At 38.5% G+C, this 15,385-nt stretch overlaps 1 protein-coding gene across 6 annotated transcripts in view; it reads right to left on the bottom strand.

The window, feature by feature from the left end:
- BIRC6 (baculoviral IAP repeat containing 6) overlaps positions 1 to 15,385 on the bottom strand; it is a 184,711-nt gene that overhangs the window by 21,893 nt on the left and 147,433 nt on the right. For all 6 annotated transcript variants that reach the window (XM_080342353.1, XM_080342357.1, XM_080342355.1 and 3 more), the window contains one exon: positions 2,498 to 2,708. In XM_080342353.1, coding sequence (XP_080198479.1) covers positions 2,498 to 2,708 — 211 coding nt within the window. The remainder of the gene's footprint in view (positions 1 to 2,497; positions 2,709 to 15,385) is intronic.

Raw genomic sequence — 15,385 nt, 5'->3', positions numbered from 1 at the left:
CTATTTTAAGAAGATTACATATACTATGATCTATAAAACACTGCCAACAAGCACAAAAGCACAAGCTGACATTTTTAGATGGAGATTCAACACAAAGAACAGTTATTTGTCCTTCTGTTTTGTTTTGTTTTTTTATCAAGTCAGCAAAATATACCATAAGTACATTACATGCTTGACGTGCGAAACTAGCAATCTCAGTCAAGAAGGATTAGAGAAATTAATGGGTAAAGTCCAGTCCATGACGAGTTACTAGAAAGTGTTCCCAATAATGGGATTCCTGCTCAGAAAACCTCTCATGTATTGGTTGATAAATATTCTCAGTTCATAGCAGGAAGAACATTCTACACACTCCTTTTCTTGACATATTTACCTTCTCTTCATGATGTTTCAACATATACTTATGGACAGCACTAAATTTTAGAGGGAAGGATCGGTATTATTTCTTAACAAGCCATCTTTAAATTGGAAGCAAGTCAGCAGAATCAAAAAAACAATTAATTGTTGGAAGCAGAACATTATTACAAGACAGACATGAAAATCTGCACTGCTGCATTTGCTTTTCCAGCTCTTTCAGTCAGAAGACAAAAAAAGATGATTCAGTCATTAAAAATCCCCAAATCCTCAGTTCTGGAAACTAGAGTGGTTGAAGAGAAAGAGAAACAGATGGCAAGTAGGTTGTGCAATCTGTACCAGCTCCAGCACCTCCCAGAGGCAGGAGGTTCTGGGGGGCACACCGGGGCTCCTGTGTGTGCCAATGTGGGGACTGTCCCTTCAAACAGCAAAAGTATCCAGCACTGATTTATTCGGTCAAATGACTAACAACCAGGCCCTCTCAGATGTGTATCCTGCCGTGTGAGCCACAATGGAAACGCAACATTCCACAGAAGGTGACAGTCAGACCTCAGTGATAGCAGCATTTCTAAAGATGAGAAGCTATCATTTTGCAGTGCAAAAACTGATGATAAAAGCAACCATAGAGCAACACTGTGAATCACTCAGAAGTGCTCCAAGAAGACGATTTGAGCTTTGGAACAGTCAGAAAAGGCCAAAGAAACATTAGGAAGGTAAAGGTAAGTAGTTTTGGCTGCTAAAATCATACAAAGCTGCATTGTATTTACCCAGAATCTTCAGTTTTTCTTTGCCAAAAGGGGAATATTTAAAGGGAAAACTGATGTAGCAGAATGGTTACTGGTTGTTACTGAGTAGAATGGGAAAAAGCCTGCCAGTCTACATTTTATTCTTCTCCAACATCTATGGCCCAACCAGCAATGGGGATAATAGGACAATAATACAAGGTTTCACAATGCAAAACTGTCTTGTAACTGTGGACTACACCAAAATCATCAAGGAAGAAAACCAGCTAACAATTAGCCTTGGAGAGAATCTGTGTTTATTATCTCCTTTATAACCATTTTACAAAGGGAGTTACCTAGAGGCTGGCCTATGGTTACTGAAAGAAACTGCCACTTATGATTTATCTGTTTCCTCAAAAAGTCAGTTGACCTCTGGCAGGTGCGCAGAACCACCTCATACAGCACTATACTGCTACCCTCACACAGCCCCATGGCATCACAGCTGAGATGGGATATTCAGACAATTTTCCATTTGTTTGCTAATTGCTCTGCTGGACTGCAAGTGTTTGACAAGAACTGTCAAATACAGAGTTTCTCAGAGGAGGCTGAAGACCTCAAAGTCTGACATGGACAGCTCCAGGGCATTCATTTGTAATTTCTCATCATTTTCAGCATACTGGCCCATCTCTGACGCCTGTGCAAACGGACAAACTAGCCGTCATAAAATAACCAACATATAGAAACATGTTTTTTGTATATAGCACCAACAGATACCACTAGTCAAAAATCTTCAACCATCTCTACATAGTTAGGGTTCTCATCACAAAAATAATTCCCAAAGTTTTCACCTCCTGAAACTTATTCTTCCTGAGAGAAGCCAAAGCCTTCTCTCCTAACCAGTTAGCCTCCAGTGGGGAATCCATTGAGGAACCTGGTCCTTATTCAATGGGTAAAGCAGCACAGAAGCATATAGAAGATAGCTGGGACACCACCATTTGGTGTGGCCCTCCCAATCCCATTCTTTAGAGAATGCTTCTGGCCTCAGATTGACAGCAGGAAACACGCAGTCCTGCAAAATAAAGATTCACCTCACTGAAGAGGGAAAGAAATTCAAGAAAGATCTGAAGCTCCTAGGTTCTTAAGCAGCAATCATCTTTTTGATCAGTGGACAGTTACCAATGAAGTGACAAGAATATGCAAAGTTACCAGCTTCTTTGTGTCATACAAAAAAATTTCCTTGTAAATAGTACAGTAGAACAGAATATATACATATAAACATTAAGCTATAAAAGATCAAATAGATGGTATGTTCTTACTCTGGACTGCAGCACCCATTCAGATAAAAATACAGAACTGATTTTTTTTCACTTCTATATTCATCATACGTAAGCAAAGTGAAGGTCAGGGATGATAAAAGTGATTACCTCAGTCGGTTGGTATAGGTATCTACACAGGTCTTCATTTTAGCCAACAAAGTCCCAACAGAAGCTTGTGACTCCAATTGTTCTTCCTCCTCCTCACTACTTTCTCCTGACAGAGGAAGCAGCAACGGTACCATCGAAGTGCAGGATGCAATAGCACGGAGTAATTCTAGCAGGGCTCGGTAAAGTGGAACGTGTCGGGCCATATCCAAAACTAAGAGAGAAAAATAATTTACACAAATTACTAAAACTGAAGACACTTCCACTCTTAGTACAGGTGTTTTAAGTAGAAAAGCTAGATTTTAATAATTACTGAAATATTAATGACACTTAACAATAAAATACAGCATCTTGTAATAGCCATTTATAATTTATGTTTTAATGGACTTGTCCAGAAGATATAGGATAAGATACCTGGAAAACAAAGGTTAGCAAAAGACACAAGAGGACATAAGTGCTAACAAGGTATGGAACAGGATTACTGCATACTATATTCATTTCTAGTAGATCAATATATAAATCCTGGCTCATGTTGTATGTTTACAGTAATCACAAATATCTATGGAGGAAAAATGATAACCTATGGCATAGCATGGCAGCATTTGCTGATTCTAACAGCATAAGTATTAATAAAGACAGACTTACATATCGCCCACTTTATTTATATTTATCTTCTTCTATGGGAAAATTTATCTGCATTATTGCAGAAATAGTTGTGGTCATGAAATAAATGAAGTTATCTAGTCAGAAGTCTAGCTTTGCTTCTTTGCACAGAGAAAGTATTGTTTTAAAAATCATTATGCATTCTTCAGAGCATGCAAAGGCTTTGAAGTAGACACAAATTTTAGCTGTGTGTGTATGAACCGCACAACAATGAGGATGAGTAAGACTATAAACTAGCCGGGCAAACCTCACTATCTTAGTGCTGCTCAGTGTGATATATACGTATTATAGAGGTAACCGTAGGTAGACTATAGATATGGGCTCCTCTGGCTAGAAAAGGCAGGCGGAGACACACAATTCTAATGGATTCTCTAGCATCACATTGTTTATTTTTCTTTTCCACTGACTTTGTATCATTAATAGAAATCCTGAAAATGTAGCAATACACAGATACTTTAACACAGCTGCTTCCTCTGTCCTTAGGACATGCTATTTTTAACTTAACTGCAGAAAAGTATTGCTCTAGTTCAAAGAATTCACAAATGATTGAGTTTATGATAAAATAAATTCATGCTTTTTCCAGCAAAGAAACGCCAACAAACAAAAAGCCCCTGACAACCCGCATTAGGACAGAACAAAGCACAGAAGAACTCTCTAATGTTTCATTTAGCACATCTCACCCTCCAAGCTAAAGCGGATCACAAACTTTCATCTCCTGTCACCAAACCCTTAGCTCTAAATACAACACGACGGGACAGTAAAAACAGCCAAGCAAAATTCACCAAGCTGGATTTATCTCTAAGAGTTCTTTGATCAACAGCTTGCTATTCGTATTTTGAAACTATTACAATGGCACGAAGTCTTAGAACTGAGTGAAGTTCTGTTGTTGACCAGGAAGAACATTTACTGAAACAAAGCCCAGTACCCATCAGGCCTCGCATCACGGCTCTAAAAATATCCTGTGTCAAAATATTCCATATTTAAAGCAAACTCCATTGAATTTAAACATTAGCATTAGAAAATCAGGTTCAATTATGTGTAATTTCTTACATTTTATATATTTTATATATATTTTTAATACATATACCTCCATTCCTTATGCTCAGTCTCTAGTGAACACTGGTTGCCCACAGAAAAATCTCCACAACGTGTAAAATGGCCTCAAAATAAACATGAATAGATATGATGATGTGTGAATTAAAAAAAGAAAGTGTCGGGGGAGAGCAGGGCAAAAGAAAGGGAGAAAGGGAGACCATGAAACCCCATAGTGTAGTCCTTGCCAGAAACCATGTCCCAGTTGTGGTGCTAAAGATCAAACAGCTCTTCAATTTGATCCATAGCTGTTTATTATGATGATAGTGAGTGAAGGAGAGATACGACCTCTTAGATAACCCCAGCATTTCACTACTGGAAAGCTTTTATTTATTTCTTTTAACCATGAAATTTTCATGAGGCCAGAATATATAATTTCAAAACCTTCAGTGCTTGCTTCCCCTCTCCTTTGCTAAATGGATAAATTCAAAATTACTGTCTGTCATGAGGGAAACTGAACTTTAAAATGAGAACGTTTTCTAGAAGGATAGGAGAGAATTTTGGGGTTTAGCAGGTTTAACTTGCTTGCACTGCTTTGCAATTGTTCCCATGTGAAACAAATGACGTGTGCATTTGGTATCAGTTTAAACAAAACAACTACCAATTTATTTTACCTTAATGCTAGGTGCTTTTAAATTAGATTTCTTAATACCATTATTTGTCTTCGACTGTTTTTGTCCAAGGCCTTTATTGTACTTACTAAGGATTATGACTCATGCAAGCATGTTTGTCCAAAAAAGCCAGAATTGCCCCCATCCCCAATCTAAATCCTAAAAATGTTTATAAGTACTGGACAAGCATCAGAAAAACTTGCTGTAAAGAACTCAAAATTGCCAAATTACCGTTTATTACCTTTATTGGCAGTTTGTCTACTCCTTGTGCCTACTTTGTTTTCAATGGAAAGAGAATGCCAAACTGACCACAGCATATGTTTTCTGCACATACAACTCTGCTTTCTGAAATAAGTTAAGAAGACTTGAGCATTTTTTTAATCTCTACATTTACAGGTAATTAGATGTTCCAAATTGGATGACGCTCAGTTTCGAAGACACAGTATGTAAGACACTTGGACTACAAGACACTCCTGGCCCAGATCTACTGTTCCTTAACCTGTCCCTCTCTTGGCGTTCCTGGCTGCATCTGCAGATGTCCTGACAGCACCTTTCTGGACTGACTGTGGCTGAGCCAGTCCAGCAGCGTTCAAATGAGAACCTCACTGGTCAGGCTGTACCAGTCAGATTCCATCATCATCTTTACTGCTTTTAGTGTTCGCAGCATATTTAGGAAGTTGGGATTTATGACAGGGAGAGTGTTTCTGAAGTATAAATGATACAGCTTTGTAAAAAAATACTTAGATCCTGTAACAAAGTACTTCAAAGGAATCAAAATATTAAAACCACAAAAAAAAAAATACAAACCTGCAAATTAACAAGTCCTATTTCCATCAAATAGAAGCAGTGGAACCTTTTGCCTATCATCCTCACAGACAGGCATCTTACCAACAAAGACACCAGCAATTCAGATTTTTAAGCAAATACTAACTTCAATGAAGAACACGTGTTAAAAGTAATACACTGTTTTCTTAAAAGTATGCTATGCCTTGGGAACATACCCAACTTTTTTCTACCTGACTGAATTGGACAATACAGGTGTAGCATAACATTTTACTCAAATTAAATACAGTAGCTGCTTGTGTAGGAAAGAAAATACAAGACATCAAAAACCAGAAACAAGTACTTCTGCTTATAGCCAGAGCAATAATTTGAGTAGCATTAGCATATCTTAAATATGTCAGATTTTTTTAATGGGTACTTCAGTTGTATAAGAAGGTACTAACAACATTTGATTTATATGGGCATGCACATAAGCACACCAAACTGCAAATACACAGCATTCCTAAGAAAATCAAAACAGGAGATTAAAATTCTTGGCTTTATAAAAATGACAGATGGATATATTATCCAGGATTCTCTGTTATTCCAAAATCAAAAACGCTATTAAATTATGACAAATATCCTTTCAAACAGCTCAGTTTGGTGCTTGCAGACTCCCGCACCACCCTGCTGTCAGGCACACACACACATCACGGGGTCTGTCCCCTCTGTCAGTCTTTGTGCTGTCGGTGCTCCTCGATTCTGTGGGGCAGCGAATTGCTGAGGAAGGGCCAACCCTCAGTACCAGGGATCAGTTCAGAAGCTCCACCTTGTTGACTCTCAAACAGAACTGCCGCCCAAGAGAGGCTACCTGAACTTCTGCTACGGTTCTGAGCATTTCTTCAAATGACTACTATATGCCACATATGTACATCAAAAGCAAGGTAAAGATGATTTTATTACTGGACTCAGAGCAGGTATTTGTGCTCAGTTTTTATACTGCTTCCTTGACTGCCCTAACCAGGGCTGGTGGAACAGGCCTGCCTGGTGATGACAGTGTTGTCTCAGAGAAGGCTCCAAAACCAGTGCCTGGAACCTGGTTTCTGCATCACCTGACCCAGTCTGCTTCCCCCATGAGCTTACTATGTGCTTCTCAACTTATGTTCCATAAATACACATCAAGGTCTCACCTTTGGCTATACCAGCAGTTAAACAGATCCAACAGTGGAACATGAAGTAGAGCACAAGCTAAAAACTGCTGCTGAACTTGAAGCGTGAGCAGGCAGCTGTGACAACCCAGGGTGAGGGAGCGGAGCTGGGAGGTGACAGAGAGCAGTGGGGCAACACCACGGGCTGGGCAGCAAGATGACAACAGCAGTGCTCTTCGTGGTTGGAATTGCAGTGCTACCACACAGATAATTTAAAGGACAGTAACAGCAGCATCTTTATTACCACCTTTGTTTTATTAATTGCAGGACTTAGGAATCCTAGAAGGACAAGAGGACATGTCCAAAAACCAGGCCAATGTCTTCTTGTCCTTGGTAATTAGCAAGGAAGTTTACTGTAGCCTTTCTGGATGACAGGCAGCATGCATATACACCCACAATTTACACCAGAAGTGTGTCTCAGGTCTACATTTATTCTGTTGCATTTATGAAAAGCAGAGATCTCAGCAAGGTCACTGCCATTTACTAAGATAGGTAGGAATGGCAAACATCTGGAAAACACATCCTGGTTTAGTGGCATAGAGTCTCAGCTGCCCCCTCTCATTCCTTTGGGTAATAAAGGTCAAGTTTTACTGGAATCACTACAGTGCAGTTAGCCTCCTGACACACTATTTGCAATTTAGGAACCCACTTAAGGCTAAATAGGTAAAAAATAGCATATAAGAGAGATCTGATTTTATGAAATGTCTAACAACAAGTAGTTCTGATTTGAGGGGGTGGTGGAGGGAAGAGGAGCCTTACTGAAGCTATTTTAAGAAGTCTTGACTTTCAGAAGCTGCTGAGTATCCCGTCATTTGAAAATGGGAGTCTTTCACAAGTGCCTAAAGGTCATGAGATTTTAAGGCACTGATCACATTTTTGAAAGCTTCTAGGCACAGCCTGCCGAGAAACAGCTGATTACCATATGTGTGATTTCACAAGATTTCGATTGCTTTCCACACATCCATTTATTCATCACCAATACAGAACTATTTCTTACAAAGACCTAAGACTACCTCTTTGCAATTACAATCTTAATATAAAGAAAAAGCATAGGAGGGCAGGTAGTTTCATAGGATTAAGGTATCACCTTAAATAGCATATAAAGCACATACATATATATATCTGTAACACGATAATGGCCCAAGTGAGTCTAATACTCCTTTGCTTTCTTTTAATATTATGCAATATTCAAACAAAGAATAGCCAGGCCTAATGGCCCATTAAATAGATAGTACTGAACAGCCATAAATTTTTTTTTTGCAATTCATTTAACATCCTCAGTATAGCTTAACTGTCTATGAATAAGATTATAAAACATATTTCCATTGCAAAGGATATTTGAAACATATCACAAAGAATATGCACATCTATTTTAAAATAAAGGAAAGCATTAATATAGCATATTCATTCTATCCCCAAATTTTTACACTTTGCAGCAGATTAAAGAAAAAAATAGAGAAGAACAATTTGTAAGAATACAATGAGAAGGTCTGCTGTATTTGCATCTAATGTGAAGGCCTTCCCACTGTGATTCTCACTGTAACTGAACTAGGAATTTCTAGCCCTAAGAAGTCTACAAACCTGATGTAAAATAAAATGAAACAGACACTTGAGGAAAAAAAACCCAAACACTTTTACATATATCACATTGGCAGATGCATATGATCCTTGCTTCTGTGCTATGAGAAAAGCTGTAACAGATTCTCTCAATCTATCTCTTGTACATAATTTCTCATTTACTAGACTCAAATAATTTAAGGAATTATTGAAGTTCAGTTATTTTAGAGGCATGACTATATTTTCTTATGCACACTTTTTCTTTTACTTCTGACTAATATACATGACTGACTTTCTGCCTTTGTTGAAGGAAAGAGGGGCGTGCTGGCAGCCACAGCAGAAGGTACCACTAGAAACTCTTTCTCCATTACAGCCTTTTAATTTGTTTTCTCAAAGAGATCTGCCACTGCAAATATGAAAGGGATGGTCATGAATGGACAATTAAAAGAAAATAACTGAAAAGAAAAAGGCATTCTTAGAGAGAATGCATTTATCTAAAAGGAGGAAATGTAATTGAAACAAAAACATTCTTGCAAATGGCTATAAGTGTGGCTTACATATAAGAGATCAGAGGAGGGAAAAAAGGCAGGTTAAAACCTGAAATGAACAAATTGACCTCTATAACCAAAGGTGAAGTTGAATTAGGATTTTATAATTCCATTTCAAGAGGCCTCCCTCCTTTTGCATGGGGTAGAGTTTCCAGGGATGCAAGAGACACCCTCAACTCTCATTTATTTTTTTTTTTTTTAAATCTATTTTTCTCCTATTTAAATGAATCTTTATATCTTCCTGGAAAGAAGAATGACTGTATTTTGTTAAATATTTGTCTAGAAGTAGTCATCTACTCCTGCCTCTGTTTTAAGCAATATGAAATAAAACCACTGACATGTATGTAGAGCAGATATATTGTAACACTGTTCCATTCACAACACGCCCTAACGCACAAAATTTACTATAGTGTATCCAAATCTCCCCTTCAAAAAACCCAAGAAAATACCTTTGTATTCCAAGACACCTATTTTTTCTTTTATAGTAATAAAGTTCAAAGAACATTGGTCTCATCAATTTAAGAAGCTAAAAGTAAAATAAGACATTCTTATCATCATGCTAGTTACTTAAAAGTCCGATGTTAAATCTGCTAAATCACAACTGCAGTACCACACACACCTGCCACTACATTTTTCCTTTTTTTTTTAAATTTTATATTTTTTTTTTTTTACCTCAGAATAATTTAAAAACAGATCTTAAACTTCTGTCAAGTTTACACCATTTGTAAAACACGCTTAGTAATCACTGCGGACATTTTTTTGATGCCTCAGTATGTTATTCACAAACCGAAAACCCAGAGCCTTGATTAAATCACAGACTTCAGGATCTCATTATCATATTAAAGACACTCAGCAGCTACAAACAGCGCTGTTCAAAAAGCCACACAAAGAAAACACTCATTTTGTATTTTTAATTAAAACCTTCAGACACAGTCTTGTGTCACAGTTAACTGCCACGCACGAGTGAGACACATTGTTTTTCCAATAGGGCCACATGTCCTTTTGCTAAATATTTTAAAACTGGAGCCATTCCTCAGTCCCCCTTTACTGCATCTTTGCAAACATATGATCTATGAATGCAGTCCATGCTGCAGGCTATAGTGTCAGTTCCAAATACATCATGCTCTGCTGCCTCTTGATTTTCCATTTCAGAATCAACCCAGGGCAAGCCTCTTTTATAATAGGCCTAATTAACACCCTGTGTTCTGCTTCATTTTGATACAAAAAAAGATTGCCTATCGAGTATTTCAAAATTGGATCTCTAAGAAAACATTAGCCTTCCAGCAAAAAAAAAAAACCCAAAAGCTTTCAAATATTGTCATCTTGTAATAATTTAATTAGCTTGTTTTTTTCTCCACTTTTATTTATAGGAATAACCCAAGCATTTTCACAGTACCATTCTGAGTATAAAAAAAAAAAAGGCATCAGAAAAGACCAGTCCCCCTTTGCCTAAGGAAGCAGAAGGAGAGGTTAAGCCTCCCTACAGGTCATGGGTTGCAAATCCTGTGTCAGAGCAGTAAAATAATGCAAGGAGGGTGGGCCTCTGGATTCAATATGTACGGTGTGAGGCTCCAAGATGATCAGTATTATTGTTCAGACATGGCCTCAAAATTTTGCTCACTTGATGTCAGCACTGAAATCACTAGCAGTCAAAAATCAAATGTTAGAAAAGGTGAAGCAAAATTAGAAATTACTTAAGGAGACTGTATTCCACCTTCAGTGCCACTTCAACACCATGGGCATCTTTCCCCTTTCTCAAAGAGATAGGACAGAACTGGAGAAGGGACAAGCGAAAGGCAACTAAACAACTCAAGCCAAGAAATGAGCTGCTGTACTATGTAAAAGGAAATAAGCTAATACTTTGCAGCTTTGGGTTTCTTTTCAAATTAGGGGAGGTAAAAAAAAGTGAACAGAATTGGACTGATCAATATATTAAAAGGACTGGGTGCACTATTAGAAGAAATGGTGCTGCTTGTACAAGAACACACACTACCCAACACATTACTATGAAGTTTTGGTGAAGCTTAGCACTAAATGCTGAGGCAGTAAAAATACTTACAGGTTCAAAAGTAACTGGGTAAATTCATGTAACAACAGGCCATTAAGGGCTAATAAATGAAGAGACACCACCCCTTGCCATATACTAGCAATACCAGGGTGCCATCTGTATGTCAGCCCCATCCCAACAGTCTCCCACAGGTATCTGTTATAGTCCACTATTAGTGATAAAGTAATGGGCTAACAGCCCTGGTCCCTCCTGGCACTGCTACTCTTGTAAGTGTATTGTAGTTAAACTGGAAAAAAAAATAACGGTTTTACTGCAATATAAAAGGAAAATTGTGATCAATTACAGAAGAAGAATGCATTGCTCAAGTTGGTCGGTCAGTGATCTGGAGATGGAGTAGTGAGGCGACTCAAGGGAGCAGACCACTGCCCTTAACTATTTCTGATTTGCTTATTTTTAAAGAACATTTGAGTTTGCTGAAGTTAAGTATTTTCAGGAAAATTTTGTTTACAAGTGAAATCAAACAATACTTCAAAACTTGTCACAAATGTACCTATGAATCCAGAAAAAACCTCAGCCAGAAAAAGCATGAGGCATTATTTAATTAGGCTGGTGTGTACAGTTGAGTAAACAGACACAATTTCCTGTATTTTGAAAGGACGTGAAAAAGAAACACAAATGATACAAAAGACAGAAGAAACAAAGCAAGCTTTTAAAGCATAACGGACTATTAAAACAATGCGTGGTACCTAGTTTTGGAGATATACTATTTCCATGCCACACTCTAGACCCTGGTAACAGAATCTGTTAGAGCAAGGGTGTCAAACTCATTTTCACTGGGGGCCAAGTCAGCCCAGCAGTTGCCTTCAAAGGGCTGATGTAATTTTAGGACTGTAGAATTGTAGGAGTAGTTATATTTATACCGTCCTAAAATTACATTCAGTCCTTTGAAAGGCAAGCACCAGGCTGATGTGACCTCAGGTGAAAATGAGTTTGGCATCCCTGCATTAGAGAGATCACTCTGCTATTAAATAGTGTCCCAAATATTATAACTCTGAAAAGGTGGTTAGGTAATGAAGGCATGCTTCTTGGAGGCTACAGAACCATCTAAACAGGGGGTGAGGAATACATCAAGCAAGAATAGTGAATGAAAACTAAAAATGCAAAATTGCATACACATTGGGTTTGTCTGAAAAAATGGCACTGTAGGCATCAGCATAGAAAGGCACTGGAAGCACTGGAAACTCACACTACCACAGGATCCAACCCCACTGCAATTTTTAAGAATCTCTCCTCTGAGAAATCACTGGTTTTATCCACTGACATCAGTTATTTTAAATAAAAAAATGCATAAAATATGAAGAAATAGAATTAAAGCACAAAGCTATAACCAAATCATGTTTGTATACAAATCTAGAAAACAAGTGTAAGAAAGCATCAAAGTAAAGCTACAGGATTGCTCTATGTTATCCAGTAAATGTACAGTGATATAAAGGCATAGATAAAAGAAAGATTTAAAAAAAGGTAAAGAAATAAACCTAATATTAAAGGTAAACTAGAAGTGTCAATCTTCCACTTAGCTAAGACAATAAAAATATTTTCTGTAGCGAAAAAACCCCCAAGATTTCAAAATTCTGCAGACAAAGTCTTTCTTGTAACAGTAAAAATAAAACCAGGTGCAAGCTTGCCTACCACCTCATGTTAAATGTCTCAAGTGGACACCAGGATGACCATGAGCGAGCACTGTGCCCTCGTGGCCAGGAAGGCCAATGGCATCCTGGGGTGTATTAGAAGGGAGGTGGTTAGTAGATCAAGAGAGGTTCTCCTTCCCCTCTACTCTGCCCTGGTGAGACCACATCTGGAATTTTGTGTCCAGTTCTGGGCCCCTCAGTTCAAGGATAGGGAACTGCTGGAGAGGGTCCAGCACAGGGCAACAAAGATGATTAAGGGAGTGGAGCATCTCCCGTATGAGGAAAGGCTGAGGGAGCTGGGGGTCTTTAGCTTGGAGAAGAGGAGACTGAGACGTGACTTCATTAATGTTTACAGATATATAAAGGGTGAGTGTCATGAGGATGGAGCCAGGCTCTTATTGGTGACAACCAATGATAGGACAAGGGGTAATGGGTACAAACTGGAACACAAAAAGTTCCACTTAAATTTGAGAAGAAACTTCTTAGTGAGGGTGACAGAACACTGGAACAGGCTGCCCAGGGGGGTTGTGGAGTCTCCTTCTCTGGAGACATTCAAACCGGCCTGGACACCTTCCTGTGTAGCCTCATCTGGTCGTTCCTGCTCTGGCAGGGGGATTGGACTAGATGATCTTTCAAGGTCCCTTCCAATCCCGAACATTCTGTGATTCTGTGAAGTGCAGGCACTCCACAGAGATAAAAGGAAAAGTATCACTAGTCTAAGAACATGAAGCAGGACTTTAAAAGAAGTTAATCTGGCTTTCATCATCCCTGCGCTGGTGGAAGGAATAGTGATTTCACTATTTTTGGCAGAGGAGTGGGCAAGCAGCCACTTTGAAATGGCCCTCAGACTGAGTGTTACCCCTTCCAGCCCATAAAACAGTCACTAGTATTTTAGAATAAGATGGGAATTGAAAATAAGATGGAAACCTGCCATTTCATTGCACATGCTGCAGAAATCAACGTGGAAATTCAAAATTAGATAATGACGTTGCGGGACGTTGGATGTTTTTAAACCATTACCTCAGCAGATGGAAAAATGCCAAGACTTAGGTCTTCTGTCAACAGAGGATACCAACACTGCTACTGGAATGAAAGGATGTACAGTTCCTGCACTTTATGGCAAACTTTCCATATGTGTGAGCACACCTCGGGGGACAGGAATCTCATTTTCCCTAAATATCTAATTATTTTGCTTAGCCAAGACGGCAGAGCCCCTGAGCATATGCAAAAGAGAACCTTTAGCACTTCAGCTCATTTTCTAGAGAAGAGTTGGTTATTTAAATATCAGGATGAGCTTTTGGTAAACAGGCAAAATGCAGCCTGAAGAGAAAAGTTCAAGCCTGATAGTCTCCCTGAGTCCAGGGTATTACCTTGCACTCACTGCATATTGAAACTGCTTCAGAGTGCAAATAGCTACATGGTAAATTTATCAGCCAGTTTAACTGAGCACCTCATTATGATGGGGAGAATCACCTCCATGCCCCAGGGTTGTGGAACAGGAAAATTTTCACTTTCCATGCAACCTCATACAAGTTCCTGCATCACTTCTTAAAATGTATCATACTTCATTATACCACGGCATAACAATAAAGACAAACTCAAAAGAAAACAAAATATTCTTCTGTTAAAGTGCAGTACTATCTTGAAGCTGTCCTCTAGAAAGGACAAGAAGATATAAATACTATTCAAAAAGCTAGAGTTTTTGTGTTGGAATAATCTACCACAGATTAACCCTTTTTCTAGACTGCTTTAGCCACAGAGATTCATTTTGTTTGACTTGTACTCAATACCATGAACACCTTGAGAGAACAATAAGAAAGGAAATACTATGCGTGGGAAGTATCTGCATAAGAGTATCAGAAATGTCAGACACATTTACAGTATGTTATTTTCAAAAACAGGAGAGAAAATAAGAATACGAAAGAAACGAAAGACAAGCAAGACTGTTACTGCCCAGAATACTGCCCAGAATAATGAAGACCTATCACTTGACCACATGAGACTTCCAGCTGCTGAAAGCAAAAACTGCCCTCACCAAAATGTTCCAGTAAGTTGTTCTTCAAATGCCTGCTGAGCTACATGCCTCAGCTGACAAAACTCCTCCCTGAAAGTATGATGAGCTCGCTTTTAGGAATGGCAAAGTAAAAATGTCTAGAACTAATCCTGGTAATCCAGTATGTATGCGAACAGAAAGAAAGGGACTGCTAGTTTGTTTGGTCACAAAATTTTTAGCAGTTTATCCAGTTGTGCTGCCACTAACTGACAAAGCAACTAACATAGAAAAAGACAAAAAAACCTGAAAAAGCAGTACTTACAGTCCTTTCAGGAGTCTCTTGTGTGTACCAATAAAATATCCGTGCCCTGTATGTGGTTTCTGTATCTTTGGCAACAAGGACCAGGAAGGCATGAGAGTTAAACAAAAGGAAAGAAGGCGACTGTACACTTCTGTGATATAATATGGAAATGTAGGAATTCCAGTATTGTGTCACATTCCCCTCTGATGTCCTATTCTTTTATAAAAAAGGACTGAGTCTGTCGGTAATGAGAGGCATCAGTTTTAAAATTCATTCTTAATGCCTCCAGTAAAACCTGTGAATGTCTGTAGCACGTGGTGCTGCACAGCGATCTATTCCAGACATCCAGCACTCATATTTCCAACTGTGATTACCAAGTCTAAATGAAACCACTTGAGATGTACTGTCTGACTAAACTAAAGTAAGAAAAAATGGGAGGCCCGGTAATATTTACCCTGGA

The sequence above is a fragment of the Nesoenas mayeri genome (genome assembly GCF_963082525.1).
Source record: "Nesoenas mayeri genome assembly, chromosome: 3".
In the NCBI taxonomy this organism is placed as follows: Eukaryota; Metazoa; Chordata; class Aves; order Columbiformes; family Columbidae; genus Nesoenas; species Nesoenas mayeri.
This window is presented reverse-complemented; position numbering and strand designations above follow the sequence as displayed.